The sequence below is a fragment of the Agelaius tricolor genome, unplaced genomic scaffold, assembly GCF_023055355.1.
Source record: "Agelaius tricolor isolate 1412-34295 unplaced genomic scaffold, bAgeTri1.0.p SCAF_2, whole genome shotgun sequence".
NCBI classification, from domain to species: Eukaryota; Metazoa; Chordata; class Aves; order Passeriformes; family Icteridae; genus Agelaius; species Agelaius tricolor.
Window position 1 is genome coordinate 21,054,126 of NW_027269262.1, and position 25,476 is coordinate 21,079,601.

The 25,476-nt window shown below is 42.5% G+C and overlaps 1 protein-coding gene across 1 annotated transcript in view; it reads right to left on the reverse strand.

Moving 5' to 3' along the window:
• Positions 1-15,306: 15,306 nt before the first annotated feature.
• Positions 15,307-25,476, reverse strand: part of FBXL7 (F-box and leucine rich repeat protein 7) — a 173,423-nt gene continuing 163,253 nt past the window's right edge. Inside the window, exons 3-4 of the mRNA XM_071454020.1 lie at positions 22,946-23,557; positions 15,307-18,338 (exon numbers count right to left, since the gene is read on the reverse strand). Coding sequence (XP_071310121.1) covers positions 17,602-18,338; positions 22,946-23,557 — 1,349 coding nt within the window. The 3' untranslated portion in view covers positions 15,307-17,601. The remainder of the gene's footprint in view (positions 18,339-22,945; positions 23,558-25,476) is intronic.

Sequence of the window (25,476 nt, forward strand, 5' to 3'; positions counted from 1 at the left end):
TTATTCCTGAAATCTGAAAAATAAACTAATCTCAATAAACCACAGTACTGAGACATATGCCACAGCCATTTTGTCTGAAAATAAGAATTCTCTCCTTATTGGCAGCGACAAAAACCATAGAAGCAGCATAGAGAAGCAGCACCAGCTGAGGTGGTTCACAAAGTAAAGGAAAGCATGTGTGTGCCAAGCTACTGCATAATACAAGGGCTGGAACCAAATGTAGATTTAGACTCTGTCAAATCAGAGCAGGATGGTCTCAGTTAAAACAGAGAATTAATTCCCATAATAAAGAGGAGAGAAGGATAAATCTAATTTTTTTCCTCAGGTGATGCTTCTGGATGGCAGCAGTGTCTGCTCTCTCCACTGTAAGAATGAAGCAATAAATAATGATGCAAAGACAGCTCCCCTCTCCCCTGCATTCCCAGTTTCTGTTGCATTTCTGAAGTAGGCAAAGTGATATCCAATTTGTCCAATAGGTATTTTCTCCTATAGAGCTGCGCATAAATGAATTTGGATGCATAAGAAAGCCCACTGCCTAAATTGCATGCAGTTTGTTCTTTAAAAAATAAAAGAAATTGAATTATGATGTTGTGCAATGCCTCCTTCACATTAGGTTAATTAAGCCAGTACCATTAGTCGCACAGGGATGAGATATTTTGTGCCCTGAATAAGCAGGGCTGGAAGATTTGGGCCTTGCATCTTCTTGGGATGAGCAGTTAGAGATGAAAAATCACAAAGGCAGTGAGTGCTTTTCTGCTGTGACTGAGCTTGGCTTGACAGCTGGCCAGCCTAATGCTAAATGTGCTAATCACGATAAAAGCAGGGTAATTAATCAGAGCACAGCAAGGACATGCCCCTCAACAGTGCTGAAAGCAAGCAGAGGAAACCTTCCCACGTTACAATACATACTTTTCTTCCCTAGAGAGCTTTCGGGAGACCTATTATGGAAATGTTTACCTCAGTAAGGCTGAGGGGGAAATGGTGCAGTGACGCTGCTGATGGCGATAGCCTTGAGGTTTTGCAAGGGAAGCCAGCAGTTATCTCTGCAGAGGGACAGCAGCAAAAGGATTTCCTACCTTCTCTGTGATGGGTCTCATAAGAAAATTTACACCAGAAAAGAATACACAGTAACATGATAATAACATAATACACATAATTCAGAATACACATTGAGAAACTGACCTGCTCTAGCAAGGGAAGACCTTCTCCTATTACAGTCAGAATGAATTGCATGTGATTAATAATTAGGAGACACCTTTTGGTCAGATGCAAAAATCCATGGAGTTAAAAAGGATTGCTCTCAAGGCACAAGAGATTCTTGCTAATACTTCAGGTAAAAAGCTACCACATTTTTACATCGACCAAGGCTGCTTACCAGGATTCCATTTTTATTTTTGGTAGAAATACAGTATCTACTTTAAGGAATAAAAAACCTGTTGAAACAAAGGCCTGGAAATCCTCTCTTCAGCATCCATCTCCTGAGTAAGCCACAAAATGGGCTCAGAGGAATATCTGGGTGGAAACTCAAGATGTGCAGCAGCCCTTCACACAGCCCCCAGAGCAAACCTGCCTTGGTCCCTCCTTGTACATGTGGAGCTCTGCCCCAAGCACAGGATGAGTAGGAGGAGCAGCATGGCTTTCTAGAAAAGGGGCAGGGAGTCTACCTGAGTGTTGAGGGCTGGCACAGCACTGGCTAGGAGAGGATGTGGTTTGAAAACTGGACACTGCATGTGCAGTTGTGCTACCTCTGGAGTTTGCTGCCTGTGGCTGTGTGGACTCCAGCATGATAGGTTTGTTGTTTTTCTGACAAAAATGTTACACAGACTGAGACAGAGCAAATTACAGGATGGTTTCATGTTTCACCCAGAGCCATTGGACCTTGGGCTCCTACTAAACCATTTGCCAAGCTATAGGAGGATTTCTGCGTGAAGAATCACTGGATTCATAGCCTCTAAGGCCCAAAGGAATCATTTTCACAAGCCAGGTGGGTATCCTGTAAAGCCTAGACTGCAAAATGCAGGACATGTGTGGGGACCTTGAACAAAATGTTCTCTCTTTTATCAATAAGGAACTGAGCTTGGATCTTCTACAGAAAAAATAAATTCCATTAAGACCATGCAACAATAATGGTAATGGATGGGATGTTCATTAGCTGATGAGAGAAATAGCAGGTAACAGCTATGGAACGGAAGTCTCTTTCCCCAGAAATAAAACAACATTGTTTTCATAATGGCAGAAGATACCCCAGCTACCAGTGAGCTACATTTCTCCTTTTCTGAACAGAGGGTTTGCACTTAGCCATGTGTTAACTCAGAAGATGACAACTCAGAAAAATTGCATGAGGTAGTAAAAAACAAACCAGTAACAGGGAACTGACTGCTGAATTGTTATGAAGAACTGCTGTGAGAAAATGTTCATTCTGCTAGGCATTTCCAGGGGCATCAATATTCAGCTGCTCTCCCATTGTAAAACTATCTAGGAATGCCAGCTGCCACCTTTGCTGAGTGCTGCTGGAACAGATTCAGCCATGGCAGGGGTCATGTACAGAAAGCAAGTTCCTTCTCACAGGTATGACACCAAATGCCTGTGCTTTGCATATCTGGCAACAGCAAACTTAAAAAAAAATAGAAAAGTGGGAATGAAGATGGAAAGGAAGAAGAACAGAATCATTCTGATGCATCATACTTAGGCAGGTTATCTGAGCATTTCACACGTGAAATAACCTGCATAAGAACTGGTTCCAGGCAAGCCCTAAAAATGTAGTTACTTAACATCCCAAAAAAGAAAATCCTTACCCCAGCAGCATCACTGCTGCAGTAAGGCTGGCTCTGCTCACTACTGGAACGTGCACTCAGAGTTAGTTTTCCTGGGTGGGATTTGTAGGCAATGCCTCTTAGCCCAATAGTAATTCACAGTGCATTTGGAGAGGAGAAGCCCTGCTCTTTGTTCCAGAAGGGAAGATGCCCCGGCAGGGATGGATGCGGGTCCTTTCCCGCAGATGGAGCCCTTGCCCCAGCGAGCAGCCGCTCCTTGGCTGAGCCCCAGCCCGGGGAATTCCGGGCTGCAGCACAGGCGGGTTTCAGCTGCTCCTTCTCTCGGTTCCATCAGACCGAGATTTTATGTTCACTCCGGGATATTTGCATCAAATGAGCTGGTTTTATTAGCCAGTTCCAGGAGAAGCCAGGATGGTGGGGAACTGTAGAGAGGGCAGCTCAGTACCAGCCTATCAGGGGATCAGGATCACAGGGGGAATTGAAAAGAAGTATGAAAGCAGAGTTGTCAAGTAACTCTGTTTGTTGGGGATTTTTGTTTGGTTGTTTTTTTCCCCCAGGAAAAAAGTTCCATTCTGCAGGAATTGTAAAATCTGACGGTCGTTTGATCTCTTTTCCTATTGTTGCTTGTAATTAGTCCCTAACCATCCTGCAAGACTCATTTATGGACAACTCTGTACTTGCCCAGGTGAAAGGAGTGCTGTGTGTATGCCATTCATGCAAGAGGAAAAACTGAGGGCTTGAGCCCAGCAAGCCATAATTCCTGTAAAAACACAACACAAATATGTGAATGAATTTTCCCCTAAAACACTTCAGGTTTCAAAATTTGTTTTACCCTCAATTAGGAAAAAACAAATTTTAAAAGTGCTCACAGAGTAGAGCTATACATCCAAATGAATCACACTAAACCCAGTAAAGTGATTCATGCTGATGAACTCCAAATGTTTTATTTGGAAGCTGATATCATTTGACTGAATTGTTTTTAAGTGGTTTTGTTCAAAGAGTGAATGGAGACATTTTTTGGAGGGAAGTTGGTCAGGCTGGTCAGGAGACAGGTCAGACTTGGAAGGAAGGGAACATAATACAGGTTTTATCCAAGCCAAAATAAAAGTTTCAGCATTTAAAAAAAGTTTTAAAATAATTTTGGAAATATTTTGGTTCTGTGTCAGTGACACTGATCTAATTTCACAATTCACAGGGAATTAAATAGTTTCATCTGAAAAAAATTTTTTTCAAGAACAAACCCAGCAATATTTTTGATCCCAAAACACCACATTTCTTGGCTGCCAGTGCAGCAGAGAACTAGATTATAGTACAGAGACAGATGTTATCAATAATAGTAGGCCAAGAAGTAACTACATGTCTCAGTTCGAGAGAGTCCTCAGTATTCTGAATCTCGTCAGGCTATGAGGGAACACAAGAACATTCCAGGGAAATCCAGAGCAGTGCCATTAGGTAATGTCACTACTCAGAGAACATGATGAAGTTAAATGCATGTACTGAATGCACTGCTTTCACACTGGGTGAGCAATGAGCCCCCACAGCTGTAAAACTTTGTATGATGCTTTTAAAATGTTTAATTATTCATGTTATAGAACTACAAACTTCATCAATTGGAACTGAGCCTCTCAGATTCTCACCCAAAGCTTGTCTTGAGTGAATCTGACAAAACCCAGGTACTCCTTTCCTTGAAAAGCCAAAGAATTCCAGCAAACCACTGTATGCCCTCTGCAGCAGAGGGAAGTTGTTCAGACTGCAAGGATCTGCCCAAGGACCACTCTCTCCAGACAGCAGGTCTTTGAAAGAAATCTTCCTTGCCCTCAAAGGCACTGCTTTTCTCAGCAAGACACAGCTGGCAGAAGGTCCTCAGACCAATTTTGCAAGATAAAAGAACTAGGAAGAGTCTAATTGTCAAAATTGCTGTGAACACTTAGACGCCATGCAACCAGAACACTTCTTACATCTATTACATCTGCTATTTGGCACTTGTATAATTCAGTATTTTAAATATAAAGAATCTTTTCATAGCTGATATTTTTTCCTAGTGATTTATGAGAGTGGACCCTTATATGCACCATAGCATTTACCCTAACACTGCTGTGACAATATGTGCAATATGTGGCTTTACTTAGGGCAATATCTACTACTTAAATGAAATATAAATTTATTCACATTGTTCATTAGGAGAATTTAATCTTATTAGAAAGGATGAAGAAGGAAAGATGGGAAATTTGCTCTGCAGAATAAAACATTAACACCTTATTCTTACAAAATACTTCAGGATAATCTTTCAGCATGGTATGAAGATGGAAAAGGCATTCCTAACCTCTTATTTTAATAGGCAGTGTTGCTAGCAATGAGAGCTGATACTGCCTTCAACGAGTATCCCAAACACTGCAGGTCAGCAGAAACATTTATCATTTTCACATGAATTGTTCAACTTGGGTAATGATCCAGGATGACTCTTCTGCAGTAAAACATTCATGCACAAAAGTAAATTAAGTTTATGCTGTCATCAGCTGCCATGTTTCTCCACACAAACCAGCCTTTACTTGCAAAGGATCTATCAACTGTTTTAGCTACCAGAAAAAAAAAAAAAAAAATTGGGAGATTTTTTGGGGGGATATATTTCCCAATATATTTGGGGGATAGCTTTCAGCATTTAGTAGTCTGAAATCACGGAAAGCAAGCTCCTCTTTTACATATGCAATTAATGCTTTATAGTAAAATCTTCCCAGTTAGGCCTTTTGAGTCAAAAATTTAAAAAAAAAATGAAATGAAAAAGAAAAAAAGACAAGAAAAAAGGATGGTTTTCTGAGAGATCTTCAGGGCATCTCCTAGGTGGAGAGAAAATTTTAAATCAAAATGAAGCAGGTAGGGTGTAAAAGCCACCAGAGAAGCAGGGAAAATGAGGTAGGAAAAAAAACCAACAAAGCAAAAATATCTAGGGAACAAACAGTAGACAGAACAAAGAAACTATTTAATAGCAAATTCTTTAGTACTGAAAAACAGGCAGCAGTGTAAATTGCCATTACCTTGTAAAACATCATGCAGGAATAGAAATCCAGGATAACACTTGCAACCCCTTAAAGGTAAGCTTATGTCTGAGTGAGCTGCAAACAGATGTTATACAGCTGCTGGAACCTGCTCTGGAGTCCCCACTTCAAGAACTCAGCTGGGCTTCAGGTTTTCATCCCTCCCTCCCTCTGGCTGCCACTCACCTGGGATGTGCAGAAGAGGAAAGAAAGGAAGGAGGGGACACACAGACCTCCCGCAGTTTGCCGTGTGGATGTCCCCAGCTATGGGATGAGGTTGGGCTGTCCCACAGCAGGCTCTGCAGGCTCTGGGACAAGCCCTGCAGGTGTTCCCTGACACCCATCACTCCCAGCAGCCATGGCAAGGCCCATTGGGCTGCACAGCATCCCCTGCATGGGGCTGGGGGGAGCCTGGCTGTAACCTCCAAGTGTGGCTGGTTCCCTGTTGCTTCCTGCAGCCCTCGGGCCCAACATCAGGGGCTGCTTCTTCAGCAGCTAAAGGGCAGAACCAAAAGAAGTGCAGGGTTATATCCTCACAACTGTTTTAGGTATTAGGATGTTCTCAGTGATTTCTAGACTGTGACTCTACATCTGTGCTCCTTCAGCTGTGGATGAAACCAGTGCCACAGCTTGAGATGACTTCACCTTTCAAATCCCAGAGACCTTCAGCAAAGCCCAGGCAGTAAGAGCTGTCTCAATTTTTTTCTTTTTTTCTTTTTCTTTTAAACATCAGAAACATTTTGGTTTTGAAAAGGAAGCCCAAACTGTCCTTTCTTCAAGAACAAATATTTGCACAAAAATTGTGGCAGGCAGCAATACAAAATGATCATATCATCACATGACAGTCATTTCTATGCTTGACTGCATAGTCAATCATTTGTGGTTCATTTTTTGTGTGTTTGTAGCCCAGTTTGTCTGGCCTTAACCACATTTTCCTCATAAGTTTTGGAAGCATCTTTGCCCAACAAGGGCAACTAAAGGCATTTGAGATGCCTGATGGCATTGCCTGGCCTCCCTCTGCCAGTGCAAACAGGGACAAATCCTCCTCAGGGACTGCCATCCCAACTATCCTTCCATGGATGTCTCAGATACCCTTGTGCATCTCTAATGGCATCCAGCTTCTCTGTTTTGTCAACTAAATTGAGCCTTTGGTGTAACATTGATCCCCAAACTCTGGCCTTCATTAATCTAAATAAGGAATGAATGTAAACCTGCAAATGTGTCACGGATCCAAAAATGTGTAGATTGCTTCACAGCGACAAGCCTTCCTGCAAACAGCTGCTCTGCACTGATATGATTTTCCCCAATGAGTCTACATTTACATTAATCTTAAGGGTATTACTGGCAGAACACCTTATTAAAAAAAGAAAGGCAGGCAGAGATTACACAACAAGAAGTAACTATCAGTGACCCTAGAGAAGAATCAGAATATTGCTAAATATTACTGGTATTTTTTCTACCTTTTCTTCATGCACTAAATGGGAAAATTGAGCAAAGTTCTTAAACACATAAAATATTGCCACCCTGTAGGCAAATTCTGTGGACAAAATTAAGTGAAGCTCAGGGGTGTTTCAAATAGTGTCTCAGTACTCCGAAGTCAGAACAGTAATTCTGTATGCACTTTTTTCATTTTCTTGGTATACCATGGGTGACTTCAGTCCTTGTTCAAAGCAAGGACTTGATCATCTCATACTTTCCTATTTTTCTCCACGTTTCCCTAAAAAACCTATTAAGGAAAGAGTTAAGTTCTCCAACACTCAGGTCTTGGTTCAGTTGTGCATTTACATGGGCACATTTGGGGCATTTGTCTGAAAACCTGAGTGTACCTTGACATTCAGCCATGAGGAGAACAGACTAATTTTTTCCAATCTTGGCAAGATGAGCACACTTAAATCAAAACAACTTAGTCATATTATGAAAGCTGAGACCCTTGCAAATTTATATTCCTCGCTGTGTTTGGGTATTTGTGTGGGCCCAGGGCCAGAAGTAGGCAAAGGGTTTGAGGGAGCAAAGAAGGGACTCTGTGTTGCTGATTTGGAGATAATTTCTGCCTCCTCCAGATGAGTCTGGGAAACATATGAGCTGTCACTTGGTGACAGTACAGTTTCTGTCAAGTGTGTTGTGTCCTGCTTTCTAAGGGAGACTTAATTCTGATGCCAAACATCACAGCCAGTTTGACCTGACTGAGTGGTCAACTGCCCTGATACAGCTGCTTGTGTCTGACACATGGCAGGCCTTGCTAAAAATTAATAAAGGGAAGCAGAGATGCTTAAACTTCTTTGACTGAGCAGACGCTCTGGGCAAATTCTGGTCTTGATTATAAAGATGCAGTCTTACAGAAACCAAGAGGTGTCTTGATTTCCAGAATTCTCTCTGTAGATGAGAGGTGTGAGAGAGACCTGGAATATCAGTGTATCTGTGACCAGCTTCCCAAATTGCAGGAGGTGGAAAGAGCATGAAATGCTCTCCTTCCCCTACTCTCTTCAAAATACAGACATGCTCTCACTGCAGCCTGCAGCTAAAGGGCTTAAATATGCAGAGTACCAAGCCCTCATCAAAATTTCAAGTGCCTACTTCCATGAGAATCAATAGATGAGAATCTTACCTCCTGAGTGGACTGGGTTTTCCAGTCTGAAGCAAAAGGATTTCAGAAAAGAGGGTGACGAAAATATTTGATTTGGAGAACCTTGAGCAACTCTGAAAAAGGGCATTGCAAACAACAAATGAATATGTGTTCTGTGTCATGGATCTGCTGAGACAGATACCAAATGATGAAAACAGCTGCTGACAAAAAGGTCCATGTAGCTGAACAGTCTGGCTGACTGTAGCCAAAACCCGACGCCTAGAGAAGCACAAGAACAGAGCAAGCGTATTTTCCCGGCACAGCCTGCCAGGCTCCAAGACTTGGTGCCTCAGGCATTTCCTGAGCCAGAGGTTGTCTGTTGTATTTAATAGCTGCACACACACTTTTCCTCCACTAACCCGTCCAGTCTCTTCTTAAATGATCTGAACATTTAGCACCCACAACACCCCACGGCAGGGGTCTAAGGCTTTAACAAATGGCAAACAAAGAACCACTCTAATTTGCTATGGATCTCTTACCTACTCGTGTCACTTGATGCCTCAAACTTCTTTTTTCCCTCCTACTATTATTCTTGGTGAACATTCAGTCTATCCTTTCAGCCATCCATGATTGCATGACCTTTGTCACGTGTGTCTCATCTTGCCATAGTTAACTCTTCTCCAGACAAAGCACCCTAGCCCACACTGGGATGCCAGACACAGAAACCATTCTCAAAACTTTTTTGGTACCCCCAGCTCCACAGCCTGACAGGTCCCCCCTATATTTATTAACCCTTTGGATTTCTTGTAGAAAAGCTGTGTTGGTTCTTCCCTACACCTCATTTATCCATGTGCTCACTTCATGTAATCTTTATGATAATTTCAATTTACCCTTCAGCTTCACAGGACCACATTTTACTCCCACAGGAGAAAATACCTTATAAGCAAGAGATTATACATTACCACTTGCAATTCAGCTTTCAGCCTTGAATTCCTTTGCTCTCTTTATTGGGGATTTTGATGCAATTTTTCCTTTTTATTCTTTTTTTGGCAGGGAAAGGGGCTGCTTTGTCATGCTCTCAAATCTAACCTGCCACAGATTTATGAACTCCAAAGTTCAGACTGCAAGGCCGTCTTGTGTCTTCATCAATTTGCCTAACAAAAAAAGTAGACCAATGTTAAGAAATCAGACACCCCTCTGATCTGAAGATAAGCCAGTCTAAGTGTTTTTGGATGAGGTTCCCCTACAAAGGGTAAATACCAAGCAACTCTAAAAGGCCACTACTTAAAAAACCCAAACCAACAAAAAAAACACCCTTCCCTTCTAATTTTACAAAAATAAATTTAAAAGCCTGGAGTCTCTCTTTACACGTCTCTGTGTTGCATTTCCAACAACCTCCCCTTAGCTTATGGTCACCTTGGCCTTGTCACAGTTCCCTTTGCTGCTCCACAGAGCAGAGTAAACTCTTTGGAGAAAAATCTGTCTGGACTGGATACCAGGAAAGCCCCTTCTGCAAAAGGCACATTTGTCCCATTTCTGTCCTGGGTTTATGACAGGGCTCCAGCAGTCCCTGCAGTATGGATACTCCACCAAGAAGACTTTCCTCTTGTAACTCCAGTATCTAAGGAATGGTATTGGAGTGACCCATGTGCCAAACCCCTGACATGAGGCCCGGAACATGCCAGGGCACTCCAGAGTCCCTCCCGACTGGCCAGAGCTTCCCTGCCTCTCCAGCCTGGATCCACAGGGAAGGATGGCATTTCTTTTTCCTTTCCACATGTGAGATGTTGACAGTGGGGTTGCTCCTTTAGGACTGCAGGGCCCCTGCACACACGACCATGCAAGTGCTGTGAATGCCCCAGCAGCAAGAATGTACTAAAACTTTTGCCAGGCTTTCCATTGCATGTCAGGCTGTTTCAAGCAGATATATTTCTGGGAAATTCTTCTCCATCCTGAGAGATCAAGTGACCCTGTGTGGCTCTGTGATTACTGTCAATTTCCAGGCACTTGCTTGCTTGCTTGAACTTTCCTTTCCTTCTGGTTCTCTGGAAAATGCAGCAGGTCCCACCATGGTGGCACCACTGCTCTCCTGCCCGTGAGAAGGGAGAGCTATTTGTGATGAGCAAATCTCAAGGAATGGAAAAGGGAGAAGCAACCACATTTCAGAGGGAACAACAGCAGGGATTCAGGTTTCAGCACTGAGAGAAGCTGTCAGCCCAGCTGGGGAGGTGGCAGCACCAGAGAGGATGCTCTTGGCCAGTTCCCACAAAGAGGTGGCTGTTGGGATGGATCTCCAGCATGCCAACTGCTGAGAGAGAGAGGGAGGACAGGAAGTTGTTGGAGATTAAAAAGCAAAACACCAAAAGTTCACAGTCACTTGAGGCAGATACAGAAAGTCTGGGTAATTTCTCTGCTGTTCAGGTACAGGAATACAATGCCAGAGAGAATAAAAGCTCAATGGTGCTGCCCCAGCAGTGTCACCAAGGTATGACCTGACCATACACATCATGGTAGATGTATACCTGATTTTCTACTACACTGCTTTAACAAAGCGGATTTTAATGGCTTGATTATGCAGACCACTTTCCCCCAGATGATTCACCTTGTAGTTCCACATATCCCCTTAAGAAAAAGCATCAGAAAGCATCATCTTTACTGGCATTTGGACTTCCCACCTCCACTGAGAAACATCAGTAAGATTTGGCCACTGAGTAACTTGTAGTCAATCCTCTCAGTTAATCACCTGGATTTCCTGCCAAGTAAATAGCCTTACTCATCCTATTAATACTGAGACATCCATCATTTGAATTATCCAGGACTGTGGAGGTGGAATACATCAGATTGTCATGGGAACTTATGCAACACTATGAGGACAGAAGAAAAAAGGAAAGGACATCATGGGGGAAAGGTCTTGACTCTATTACCTTGCCCAAAGCAGGTGTTGTAGTGCCAGTTTGGTCCTGTCATTGGTGCCAAATAAAACAGAAGATGCTTCTTGTAGTCAAGGAATAAGTCACTAAAAAAGTACCAACACTGCTGTGGGTGGGTATTTTGAGACCCACAGCAGCCACCACCCATGAAAATGCAGGCTCTGACAAGTGCTGTGTCACACACACCATGCATTAGTCCATTCTATTTCCATGCTGAAATGCAGGTTGTCACTCTGCAGAGTCACACCACCCATCAACAATTGTGATATGACAGAAGATACATGATCATAGAGCAATCAAATAGAATGTAATTCAAGTCCAGAAGAAATCCCTGTTCTGGAAGTATTTTCACAGCATACAGCAAACCAGGAACAGACAACTAGGGCAAAATTGGGGTATCAGAAAAATAGAAATAGTTCTAAATATTTAGAAATATTTTTGCTGTCGTCCTGATAAAGGCTTAGGATATATCCTTTATAGGACAAGTGATTAAGATGTGAAAAAACTTGATAAGGCTTAAATTAAATTAAATTATAAATTATACATTAACTACACTTATTTTTCATAGCTAGAAATTCAATTTTTCCAAAGCTCTGATGTCTGTCTGCTGAGGCAACTGTGTGAATGGAGTATATTGAAGAAGTAACAAAACATCTAAATAGTGGACATTTACTTGTTTAAAAAAAAAAAAACTATTTTAAGAGCCATCAAAGATAGACAATGAAACATGAAACTGTTAAAATATCCATTCTTTTTGGCACAGATCCCTCTCAGCATTCTTCCTACACTTTACAAGATGACTTTTTCCATTTCTACAATTTGTGTGAGGTTGAGGGTACAGCATGCAATGTTTCTTTAAAAAACAAAGGAAAATTAATCTATTCTAACCCAAAGAACATAGTAGCTTTAGTGCCAGAAGGAATGGCTAAGATTTCTGTTCTGCATTAAAAGTACCAGAGTAATTTAGAAAAGCCTGGGGGGATTATTTGTTTTAAAAGATCCCTCCTTCTGGTTCCTCTGGTTCTTCCTCCAATACCTGTTAAGTAACTTTTATATTGGCTTACTATGACATATCTATGGCAAACTGGACTGTTGCACTCATAATATTTTTAAAATTTGCATTAGCAAAGCCTACTTGGAAAAGACTTCTATTGACTAGTTTAAATCTCAGTTGTGCCCCTGTGATCATCCAGAGGACAAAGGAATAATGACCTGATGTTTCTATCCAGTTTTCACAGAATACAAAGATGGAGGAAAAACCTGCTCTGAATCTGCAGCAGGGTGCATGAAAATAAACATCCCTCAGCTATTTCATGGAGAAAATTGATTTAATCTGTTTAATAGCATGCAGTAATGCTGTTCAGTCAAATGTGTTTTTGTTAAGCTAAGTTTGAATCCTGATGTCTGCTGCCTGGCAGTAACTTGAACCCATGATTATTATGCCCTTTAACAGTCTGCAAAAATGGCATCATTTTAACAGTCTGCAAAAATGGCAGGAGTCTGGGTCCACACTGGTGGCTGCACCTTAGCAAAGCTGAGCAGCTGGTGCTGCTGAAATGCAGCTCCAAGGAAGAACAGACCTTACCTTACAAACCTGCCTTCCTTGTTCTTCTCACCAGGCCATTCATATTCACACAAAGGTGTAAAGGCAGGAAAAAGACACTGATGCTGACAATCTCTCAGACCTTCATATACTGGTAAAAGCTATATAATTCTGCTGGTAAAGACTTTCTGGCCTCACTATATATATGTAAAATAAAGGTTAATATTGGATGCAGTAGATGCAAAATTACTACTTTATTTTTGGTTTCAAACTTGAGGAATCATCACTGAAACAGTCTGTAAGCATTTCTCAGAGCCTGTGCCAAGGGAGTGCACTGTATTTAAATGAAGTTCAATTAATTTTCTTCATGTTTCTCTTCCTACCCCAAACTTCTTTCTTCACTATTTACTTCCTCTGGCCCAACCCTCCCTGCTCAACCAGTCATACAAACCCACCTCTCTTAACCCCAGATTCTTTGCTGAAAATCATTCCATTTCTTGTCATCTCAGTCCCAGTCCTCCTTACCCAGCAATCTCCATCCTTCTTGTCCTAGTTCTCAAAACCCCATCTTTCAACCCTGTCCTGACTTTCCAGGCAGCTTCCATATAATTCAGGTCATTTCCTCCTTCACACTGCCAGAGTGATAAACGCCTCTTAGCTTTGCCAAATCTCAGCCTTGCCAGACTACAAGCTCCAAAAGATCTGAGCATGTCCCTTTTCTCCCTGGTTACAGAGTAGGAGATGTTCAAAGACATGTAATGCAGCTAAATTTAGGTGAAACTTACTGGGAGATCAGGAAGACACATCCTTTTCCCAAAGCTGAACTCCTGGCAAGGCTCACACTTTCACTCTGAAGGCCTTGGAGGAGATGAAGAGCAATGGACCATTTTCAAAGGAAAGGTCACCTGGAGTTTAACATGAGCAAAATGACATTTCCTCCAGCTTTATTTACAGAACCAGATGAACCATTTCAACTAACATTTTCAAAGCCCAGCATGGGAAGTTTCAGCATGAATAGCTAAACCGACAAAATTACAAAAAACTGAGGGTAGGTTACTTTCCTGGGGAACCCTGGGGGAAGAGGAGCCATGCACCAACTCTGCCAGAGAACTTTTCCCCTCTAAACTAACACTGGCAGCTGAGGGGCAGCCAGCCTGCAGTCCAAATAATCACTGTGTTTCTTTTTAATAAGAGTTTGGACCTGCTTCAAGCCTGGTGCTAAAATTAGATATTTTACTAGCTTTTTAATTTTTCAGTTCAAAGTCCAGGAGTTTTGAGAAACCACATAAACCACTACTGAAGGTTTCCGTCTGGACCACGGTTCTGAGTTCAAGACATCCAACAGAAGCTGTTTTGCATTCTGCAGGAAGCCAGATGAGCACAGCTCAAAGAGGCAAAAGTGTTGCACTTCCCATCAGTTTCAAGCTGCTAATATGAAAAATACAGTTCTACTTTTTACAAAAGCCAAGGGAAGGATGAATATCTAGACACAGAGTTTTGGCTATAATCACAGTGCATGGTAGTTTGGATGTGCCTTTTCTAAGAGACCCCTCTCCAGAGGACACAAATGATTCCAAAGACATAAACAACATGCCAGCCTGACTGATGTGATTCATTGCTGCCTTTCTTTGATGAGATCACCATATGCTGTTGCAGAGCAGAAGAAGCCTTGGTGCCTGAGCCTGAATTTTATGGTTCAAGAATCACCTATGTTTTCACTCAGGAAATTTATAGTCTTTGCTAACCCTAAACTAGAAGACACATCAGACACACATTGCAACTTTTCCAGCAAACTCAGCTCCACATGGACTATTTCAGTTTTTTTCCAGTGCAGTTTTTTTCCAGTATTTTCTGGTTCTGCCATTTTGGAAGCAGACATAGGAAAAAGGTTAAAAGTCAAATCAGGCAAGCTGCATCAAGAAGTTCAAATTTTCTTGAAATAAGTAGCAGTCTCAGAGTACCAACTCAGATCATGTAAGACTATGTACTTAAAAACATTTGGCTTAGAGAAATTACCTTTATTAACTTTCCACCAGTGCCCCCCAGAGAAGGGTTTCTACAGCATGCAAAAGGCAACACTGCTCCAGTAAGTGCTCTACCCTTTCAGTCATTCCATTTTACTTTTCTCATCAAATGTGTTAACATGTCTTTAAACCAATGCAGAGGCACTTCTGAATTTTTATACAATTTTAATATTGTTGTTTTTTCCTTTTACTTATACTTCCAGTTTCTGATTATGTTTCAGGGTCAAGAAGAACCACATGAGGAAAATCAAATTTTAAAGAAAGAGACAGGCGAGGTCATAATCCATAATAATTTTTTTCCTCTTTTAATAGTCATTTACCTACCTGATGGATTGATATGCTCAATCACTCACCTACTTTTTGAATTTTATAAGTATTTAATCTTTTCTTTTCCACTAGCAGTTAATCACTTAGTGCAAATGACGCTGCATGCTCATCAGTTACCAATATATTGCTTTATTTCTTGGTAGCAAATTAAGGCTTTATAGTGAGATTTGTACAGTACAGGCCAAATTTAAACATTAGAAACTTTAAAAACCATGTAGCACTATTCACTCAATTCAACATAGCCAGAAAAGTAGTTTGGTTTTTTTTTTTTTAATAAACAATTAAATGTTACTAGTGAGGCCTTATATTTCATGAGTGCAAATGGCTCAAAATCCCACCATCCTCAGGGCTCAACATTTAAATTCCTTGAGGCCATTTTTAGATAAAGGATAAACAGAGAGTATAGCTGGCTCAGATAAAATATACTGTATTACTTGCTGGAGAAGAATCTCTTATTTTAGAAATATGGAAAGGAAAACCAAAATGAAATTAACTGTCCAAGGGATGGGATCACTTCATATTAGTCACTGACCAGTAACAGTAGCAATGACAAATTCATTTTCCATGGCCCTCTTTGCCTTAGTATAACTTAATTTTTAATTCAGAGCTGATGCCATCCTGTACATTAAAAAATCCAAAATTGGCGGAACATACATAAGTTACAGGAATTTTTTGCAGCAGTAGGACAAGTTCCCTCTCCAGGGACATGTCCAAACCATTGACTTTTTTTTTTTTTTTAATTTGAGAGAGCATTGTTATAATTATTTCCTCAGCAGTTATGTGTTTTTCTTGGGCATATTGATTTTCACTTCATAGCACTGATTTTATTAGTGTTGTCTGAAGATGATGGAACTACTGCTTATGAAAACCAGACACAGCACTTCCCTTCTTATGAGACACTTACAGTGTTTGAGCTGAACATATGAATTCACCTGTCAGTCAGGCACAGGGGGCCTGCCTGAAAATATCATCACCCTTCACGTGTCTGGCTTTCAGATCCGAGCATTACATGTGAAAATGCAGAGGAACAGCTGCCAGAAAATTGTGAAGAAAGTAGCCATGAATCAACCACCCACTCTGGGGAAGGAGCCAATGAGATGGGGGACTTCCAAAACACTCCTGCTCATGCAAGAGCAAGAGTGACCATGAGAGTACCAGGAGCTCCCAGTGTCACAGGGCAACTGCTGTTTAATTCTTTGTTGAATGCAGCTGTTTCTCCAGCCTAAGGGAACACACAGAGCCAAAGTCTCAAAGAACCTAAATCTAATGTGAATAACGCTTCAAGCCCCTCTGTCCCCAGGGGTGTTATCTAACATCAGGCTAATGTCTTTGAAGTCTTGAGATCAGCCATCTATCCTTTGAACTGGACGGCCACAGAAAAGGGTCAGGTTTCCAAGTGTATTAAGGCACATACTAACTTGACCTAAACGCAAGTCCCTGGTTTGCTCAGGGAACACCCACTGCAGTGGTGCCACAGCTGCTGAAAAAGTACAGCAAAGGGACAAAGCCAGACTTCCTGGTGACAGCAATTGGGACTGGCCCATGCAAGCTGCTCCACAATGCCTCAGAGCCTCTCTGCTGTCCTACAGTGCTATCTCAGCTTGTTGCAGAATTACAGCAGCTTCTCAGGCTGGTTTGCTGGCTTTTCCTTTTGCCAGGCCACCAATACCTCATTTGTTCTCCTACACTCACGTGAATACATCACTGCTTATCAGAGCCAGAAGTCCTTATCTACTACCAGAGGATGGTACTACACATGCTGGAGAGGACAAATTTAGCAACGAAGGCAAGTAGCAATGATGCACGAGTGACCTGGAGGTGGGCTTCCCAAGGGAACCCTGCATGGGCACAGTCTCCAGATTCACTCTGCAGAAGTGCTCAGCAATGGCCAGCAGGTCTTATTTTGCTTCAAATGAATATGTTTAAGAACACTACCCAGTATTTCCTGAGGGATTACAATGGATGACTATCAGCCATATTGGAAAAAGCTGGGGACCACAGACACAATATTGCATAGTCAGCTTCATGAGCATAGCTAGACTTCAGATGTATTTGACACAGCTTAGTAGCATTTCCAAAGGAGGGATTATGTGCTATTTCCTTCAGAGGCAGCTACTGTAGCCTGGGACAAGATCATGGCTCTTATGGAAACGACACCGCACCAGGGACGCTGAGCACTCATTGCTTTTGCATTAAGGCAGCCTCTCCAAAGAGACCCACGGCACCTTAAAAAGTGATCATACAAAAAGCAAACAAAATAGTCTTCTATAAAACCCCTCACCCATAAGGTAGAAGAAAAACTGACTCCCGTGAGCGACAGAAAAGACAGCATTACTGAATATGGCAGCGTGTGTTTATACATCAGTGTTTTTAATACTGCATTGCAATGACAGGTGTGGGGTGTCCCTTCAGAAGAAAGCAGGGTTGGTGTGCTCTATAATACAGCGCTTGCAATGTCGTTTAACGAATCGCAGAGCATCCACAGAGACTTCGCAGTCCTGCACGTTCAACATCTGCAGGTCAAAACAGTTGGCAGCTACAATCTGGAGGCCCTGCCCGGTGATGCTCTCGCAGGATTTCAGGCTCAGGCGCTTTAGGTTGAAGCAGTTGAGAGCTAGAAACTCCAGGCCGGTGTCTGAGACCAGAGGGCACTTGCCGATGTCTAGCGATTTGAGTTTTGTGCAATTTTTGGCGAGGTACTCCACGCCGTGGTCCGTGATGCCCTCGCAGCCCCGCGCGTTGAGGTAGCGCAGCTTGCTGCAGTACTTGGCGATGTATCGGATGCCCACGTCCGTGATGCGGCCGCAGTGAGCGATGCTCAGGTAGCGGAGGCGCGACTCCAGCTTGGCGATCTCGCGCATGCCGAAGTCGCTGACGAAGCGGCAGTCGCTCACGCTCAGTTCCTTGATGGATGTGCAGTAAATCATCAGGTAGCGCAGGCCCTCGTCGGTGATGCGCACGCAGCGGCGCAGGTACAGGTGGGTCAGCTGAGTGCAGTGAGCGGCAATGGTGTGCAGTCCTTCGTCCTCCAGGACGAAGCAGTCTGTCATGTCCAAGTAGCGGATGGAGATTTGCTTCCCGTGCAAGGGAGACAGCTTGATGGAGGCCTCGCGGGTCAGACTGATGCACGTTACTTTGGAGCAGCCTAGGTGGAAAAACACAGCGAGTTTAGGAAAGCTGTAAAAACAAAGCGCACAGCAGGACCAGAAAGGCGGGTGTGGAGTGGTGTGCTGGACATGATGAAGGTATCCTCACGTTGCGAGAGTGGAATCACCCTGATTGACTGCTCTGATTTGCTGGGCTGATCCAGCAAATCAGAGCAGTCAATCAGGGTGATTCCACTGAGTCCCCACACCAGAGGGGACAATAAATTCCACTGGAGACAGTGAGGTTACTTTGAGACTGTGAGCCCTGGAAAGCAACAGACTGATTTTATCCATATTTCACATGTGAAATGGTGCTCCTGGGTCTATCTGGGGACAGCCTATGATCTCTTACTGCCATATGAACCCAGTGACAGCTAGAGAAAAGGATACTACGTGACAACCAATGCAGTTTTTTGATCAGTCTCATTGCTGACTGGCTGAATTTGCAAACCAACATCAGAGGCTCTTTCACCATCCAAACTCATTATAGAAAACACAACCCTGCTCCCTTTCCCCTCCTCCCCTGCCCCAAGCATTTGGAGAACAGATGTGAATCCAGCCCCAAGCCTGCAATGCGGGAAGGATGCAAAACTATGGCCCTACTGTGTGCTTGCAGAAGGGTGGAGATTTGGATAACCTAAGGAGAATGGAGAGAGCTGGTAGGAGCCAACAGACTAATAAGGGCATGCGAGGACATGGACAGACAAAGAAAAGGATTGTGTCCAATGAGAAAGTCTGGCCATGAATGGAGGTAACTAGACTGGAGGAGAAACACCAGACCTTGCAAGGAAAGACAAAGAACTAGATTAAAGGGAAAAATACACACAGACCTTCCCCCTTTTTAACCTCAACTCATTGCATAGTGGAGAGTGAAAGCTTTTTTTGGAAAGTGTGGTTTCTGCTGCACTGCAAACTGGCAGTCTTAGGCTTCTTGGGGAAATTTTTAAAATGTGCCAAGTTCAGCTGGGCACTTTGCATTAGCATAGCTAGAAACAGCTGCAAGAAATGAGAGTCTACCCATTAGTGATTAAGGCCCAACACTTTTAGCCATAAATGGCTACTCAGAGAATTTCTGCAGGTTATGCTCAAAGAGGTGCCCCCAGGTAGAAATAAAAAGACCTTTTCTGTATTGCTGGAACACTGGCCAAGCCGTATGAAGTGACTCATAAAAAGCGATGACCTTAGAGCTCCATGTACCAGAAACTCTGCAAAATACTGTAGTGTGGAATTAAAGAGCTTGAGTTGTCTGGAGACTGCCTCAAAAACTTAAATGACCCAAAGCTATACCACTTGCTATTAGGGGTTGTAATTCAGAGGTTTAGTGGAAGGTACGAGTATGCTTCAGTTCTTAAAAGCAAAAAGGAAAAATATCACTTGAGATAGCTGTGTGGACTCACACAAATGCTGTAAGAAGGGTGGATATGGACTTGAAGCACTTTGCCACCTGCAATTAGATTTCTACATTCATGATTTAAATTTATGCTGGATCTTTAATTTGGATTTCAAATTTACTTGAAGAGATGCAAAGTTTACCTTAGGCCTCACACAATTAAATGGGCAAATTGCCCACAGATCATGCAGAAGAAAGACCTTGAAGTAAAACACTCTGTTCAACAAACATCTTAAAACTGAATGCTATTTTCTCTTCAGACTGTTTCAGATCTGTCTATGCTCTGGAGCAATCTCTGGAAATACTTTTGCCTTCAGGTAAGTACTATATACACACTCAGTAACACAAAGGATTTTTTTTAAAGGGAAGCAGAACAGTACTAATGGTGTAAAAAATTCACCTCTAGTATATTCTTTGAAGTAGGTGACACAAAATGCATGAAAGGAGTTCCACAGAGGAAGCTGGCACCTAGGCAGAGCTCTGGTGCACCTGATGTAGCTGCTGCTGTTGCATTTGGCTAAGGAGGTTGCTGGATTAAGAAGTCAGTCTGGATATTTTATATTCTGACCAGAATTCAAATTTAAATCCAGCTTAATGAGAATGATGCAGCCACGAGGCCAAGGAGAACATCTGTCTGCTGAGAGTCCAAGAAGGTTTAATAACCATAATTAGAAAGTGAACGGGTCAGAAGTCTCTCAGCAGGGCTGGAATTGCATACATCAGTTGTGCCATCACGGTTTTGTCAAGCTCAGCACTGCCACGTCTAGTTACTTTGGCTACACTGTAAAACATGTCATGGGAAGGATATTCAAAATGGTTTCACCAGAGAAATGAGTCCATGCTGATACAGAACTGACTGATTTTTAGGCAAAATGACAGGTTCCTGGGTCTGCAACAATTTTTCTGTCCTAAATAACACAAAGTGTAAAAATAAAGCTCTTGTGAGAGGATTTTCCATAAAATATAACTGATTTCTAAAAGGGAGGAGAAACGTCCAAACAGACAGGAAAAACATATTGGCTAGAGTGTTAGATAATAACTTTCAGTCAAGCTCAACCAACTTCTAGCAATATCTCAGACGTGCCCACAAAGTGGATGCTGACAGTGACAGAACTTATATTGTGGAAAGCTCCTAAAGTTAATACAAACATCTGGTTTTGACATTAAAGATTTTGGTAAGTTTTTGCTGCCAAGTAGCCATCCAAAGGGGAAAAGGATTCAACTAGATGTACAACTGTGAACTGGGATTTAATTAAAGAGCATCTAGCACCACCCCCCAACCACACCCCCACATCTTCTTGCTCAGTATGGAGCCAAACCAGTGAAACACTTCAGTCCTGAGAATTCCTTGAGCATGTAGGTGCAAGCCTTGTCCTAGTTACTACAGAGAGAACAGGAAAATGGAATCCTCTTTCCCAAACATCCTCCAAAATTACTCACATCAGAATGAAAAAAGCGGACTCAAAACAAGAGCTTGGAGACTGGTTATCCTTAATTCATATGGTACACGCAGCAACAGCTATATCCAAACCCCAACATCCTGACTTCTGAGCACGTTCAAAAGTACGATTTCTCACTCACATGCTCCAAATGGAAAGAACAACTTAGGAGAAAAAGAAATTAAAATTACTTTCCTATCTCATTGATGAGACAAAATTGAAGGAAGACAGGAATTTTATTTGACCCCTGCATACTTTATACCAAACTTATGAGCTCTTAGGGACAGACTCTACCTTCTGGGTCAGATAGTAAGATGGTTGGGAAAACCACAAATGAAGACAGACCCCAAAAGGACCTATTTCAAGGCCTAGTATTATCTTTTCCTTTTCCCTGCCTTTGAAAAAGTCACCTATCTTCTACAGCACATCTATAAATAAGAGCTGTGGACCAAAGCATTTTCAACCACCTACAAGCCTCCAGGTACACTCAGGTTGTGAGCTCCAAAGCTCTAGGTCTAAATCACACGGGTACATACATTTTTTTCCTGGCATCAGGGATGCTTCAACCTGGATGTGTGATTAGCAATTCAGAACTAAAGTCAGTGTGTACCAACAACAAGTAAGTCATATACAAGGTCACTGTGAATAGACTCCTGTGTAGTTCCATAGATTCCTTATTGCCTTGTGGTTTCAGAAAGCAATCACAAAAAGGGCATAATTTTGATTTATTGATATTTGTTTTGATGCCTTCCATGACATTCTGCCATCCTAGGAATGGGGTGAGAGAGTTGGGTAAATCAGCTTAAAAAAAAAAAAAAAAGGCAGAGAAAAGAATGCAAATCAGCATACACCAGATAGGCAGCCTTGGAAAAAGCATCTGGTACCAATGACTCAATAGTATCACTTTCTATCCCCTGTTGTTCAATCCTGTCTTCATCTTTCTTGTTGCCACTGGTACCTCTGCAATGGCAAACCTGGTTCGGCTGATTTATGATGGCATTAGACTGATAACAGATGAGATCACAACGTAAATGTTGAGCAGCAAATTTACTTCAGTGCTCTGCTTGGCTGCATCCTTTCCATTAAGTGCCAACCTATTTGCAGAGAGGAAATTCTGTGCAGCTGACCTTGGAAAAAAAGTCTTGTTTCCCCAGAGCAGGCTTGAAGAAAATTGTCTAAAACATTTCTGCTGATCTAAACAGCTGCAATGGCAGTTTAAAAAAAAAAAAAAGTAAGAAAAGAGAAAAAAGTTCAAGCAGGCTAAGTCTTGTTAAAATAGCAATGGAAACAAGGGGACCTTGAGGTTTAGCTGGGGGTGACAACAGATATTAATACCCAGAAAAAAAGCTTAGCACTTATTCTGAGCTCCTCCTCAAGTCACTTACCAGATTACAGATGTATTCATTACCTATATATAATCTACATATACATGTGTGTGAAAAAGATAAAACAAATTCTGCTGAAGTGCCTAGGCTTCACCACATGACGTAGCACTGATTGCAGTGTGGGCCCTTCTATGCGTGCTCTGTGCAAAAATCTGTAATAACTCCTTGTGCCATTTGAACAGGCCATCTCTGCTAGCTCACTTCCTTTGGAAGAGGCCTGGCCACTCCAGAGGCGTTGTTGGCATTAGCGGCACTGAGATTTTAGCGGTGCCTGTCTCACAGGTGCTCTTTTAGGAGACAGGCATTCCTACTTTGAAAGGCAACACAGAAAGGATAAGTGTGCAGTTATGGAATTTGACAAACATCAAATGCATTGGAACATTCCCTGTTACCTGACACATCCAGGTGTTCCAGGTTTGGGCACAGTGACACGACATCAAAGACTGCCTCATTGGAGATGTTGTAGCAGCCAGACACCTCCAGCCTCCGCAGTTCAGGGCAGCACTGGGCAATGGTGTAGAGTCCTCTGTCTGTGAGCCGCCTGCAGCCACTAACAATTACCGTCTCCAACATGAGACAGACGTTGGGAGTATCCTGACAAAGCCTCCGGGTCAGCACTTTGAGAGCCCTGTCCACGTTGATTGTCTCGCCGGTGAGGCGAATTGTCCTCCAGAGCCGCGGGTCCCAGGCCAGGTTGTACCAGCGGCGGCACACGCGGGCGCAGCGGCACAGCTGGTTGGTGGGCAGGAAGGAGAAGATCTGGATCATGGCCTGGTCGGGCAGCCGGTCGATGTTGGCCTGCTCCTTCTGGTGCTTGGATGCCAGCCGGATGAGAGGATGGGTGAGACGGGTGGGAGGAGGCGAATGAACCATGGCAACAGTTTCCCCAGTGACCGAGGACGAGGACGTCGATGAACCTCTGCCATTTTGGAACCCAGGGGAATTCGGTGGAAATATTAATGCTGGACTGGGTGTGCTGAGCGTTCGCATGCTCAGGTCGGAATCTGGAAGATAGAACACACAATTTTAATGAGCACTGGACAAAGGGCTCTCTGCACAGCACAGCACCCTGCTAGCCCAGTTGCTAATGGAGTACGATGGACTTTGGGGTTTGTTGGAGGTTAAGCAGTCACTTCTACCAGTCAGAGTGAGAAAACGTATTTCAAAAGCCATGTGAGCAAAGGAGATGAGTCCTGAAGAGGAGACAGCAGTGGAAGGATTTTTTAAAATCTAAGGATTTTTATTCTTTATACTCTTAATTAAACACTGAATTGAATTATTATGTTTGAGTCACAGGCTTTTTTTTTGGCAGAAAGTAACTGTCCATAACCCTTGACACAGCTGTGAGCTCTTAGGGGCAGAGAATGCTGTGGTCCTTCATCTCTCAGCTCCTTCAGCTATTCAGCAGGAGGCCAAAAAAGAGCTCACAAGGCAAATACTGCTTCCTTCACCAGATCTGGGCAAATGGGAAAAGCTCAACTCCATACACTTATTTTCAATGTGTCATCAGAAAAGTTAATTTCTCTAATTCAGTCATACAAACTGAAACTCAGAAGTTCATCCAAGAACCCAGTGCATAGTTCTTCATGTGCACGCAGAAAACACTCCTTTCCAATGGACTAAAGCAAACTTCAGTTGGGAGAAAAAAAAAAAAGCCCAGAAAAGTAATTGATGAAGAAATAGCATGCCTGGAAACTTGTCGGAGAATTGTTATACAATATTTACACACTTATTGCTAGGGCTATTTGTCACATTGGAAGCAGTCAACTCAACTCCCCAAAACAATTTGCTACTTCTTTACCTTCTTTAGTTCATTTTAGTTGCCAAATCAGAAACAAAAATTGATATTTTTTGCTACTAAGAAAGGTTAGCTTTGCTGTAAGGTTATTTCAACTGCTTTTCCTGTGTGTTGACATTGCCTACAAGTAATTTCCACTCCTGGTCCAAGTTTCTCCATGTAAACCAAGTAAAAGACAGGAAGACAACTAAGATATAACTTTGATAGTCAAGCAAATGACATGGGCAATACATTTAGAGACTGTGAGGATATTTAGCAGTATGCTACACAAGATACAAACAGTGTATGAGAGATGCACGCTGCTTCTGAGCACACTCCCTCCACCTCAGTACTGATCTCAACAGAAATTCTTTATAAAGGAAAGCACCACCCAGAAATGAATACAGTAACCACAATTTAGTGACCAGCAAAATCACAATTTTCACAGACAGACAATGTTTTTAGAGGACCAAGCTTTTCTCCACATCACATCTCCTGCAGTCACATCAATGGTTGGGCCTTTTGGGGAGTGTACAAAGGCAGCCCCTTAAGTAACACTGACTCTGCAGCTGTGTGACTGTGACAGCACAGATAAGAGCTAAGCAAGATGCAGCCAGAAATGCATTCAACAAACACTTCCACACCTGGATTTGGGCAGGGTTTTTAAATTAAGTAGATTTTTGGTTAATTTGATCATTACACATGAACTTCACCATGAAGCTTTTACTCAGCCCAGCACAGGCCTGCTCTGATCTCACTACCTACAACAGCAGCAACCATAGGCCTGTATTTCCACAGTGAGTCCGCAAGGGAAAGAGGCACAACTATTTAGCTGAGGAATCCAAGACACAAAGTCCAATGGCTTGCTCAAGATCACCTAATTGAGTTGCAGAGAGATCAAAATTATCTTTTCACATGATGGAGGCAAAATCTATACTACCCAGCTCCTTCCCGCTTCCTCTTATGCATCTTGTTTTACTTAGAAATTCACTGTTTCAGCAAATGAAAGGAAAGAACATTTTCCCCAAGGCTTCTGAGTCCATGCTATGGCTATGTGGTCCTAACACAGGGATTTGTGTATTTATGAGCAAGAACAGTATCTTCATGCTGAGTGGGTTTTGCAGACACCCTGCTCCCTTTGAGACC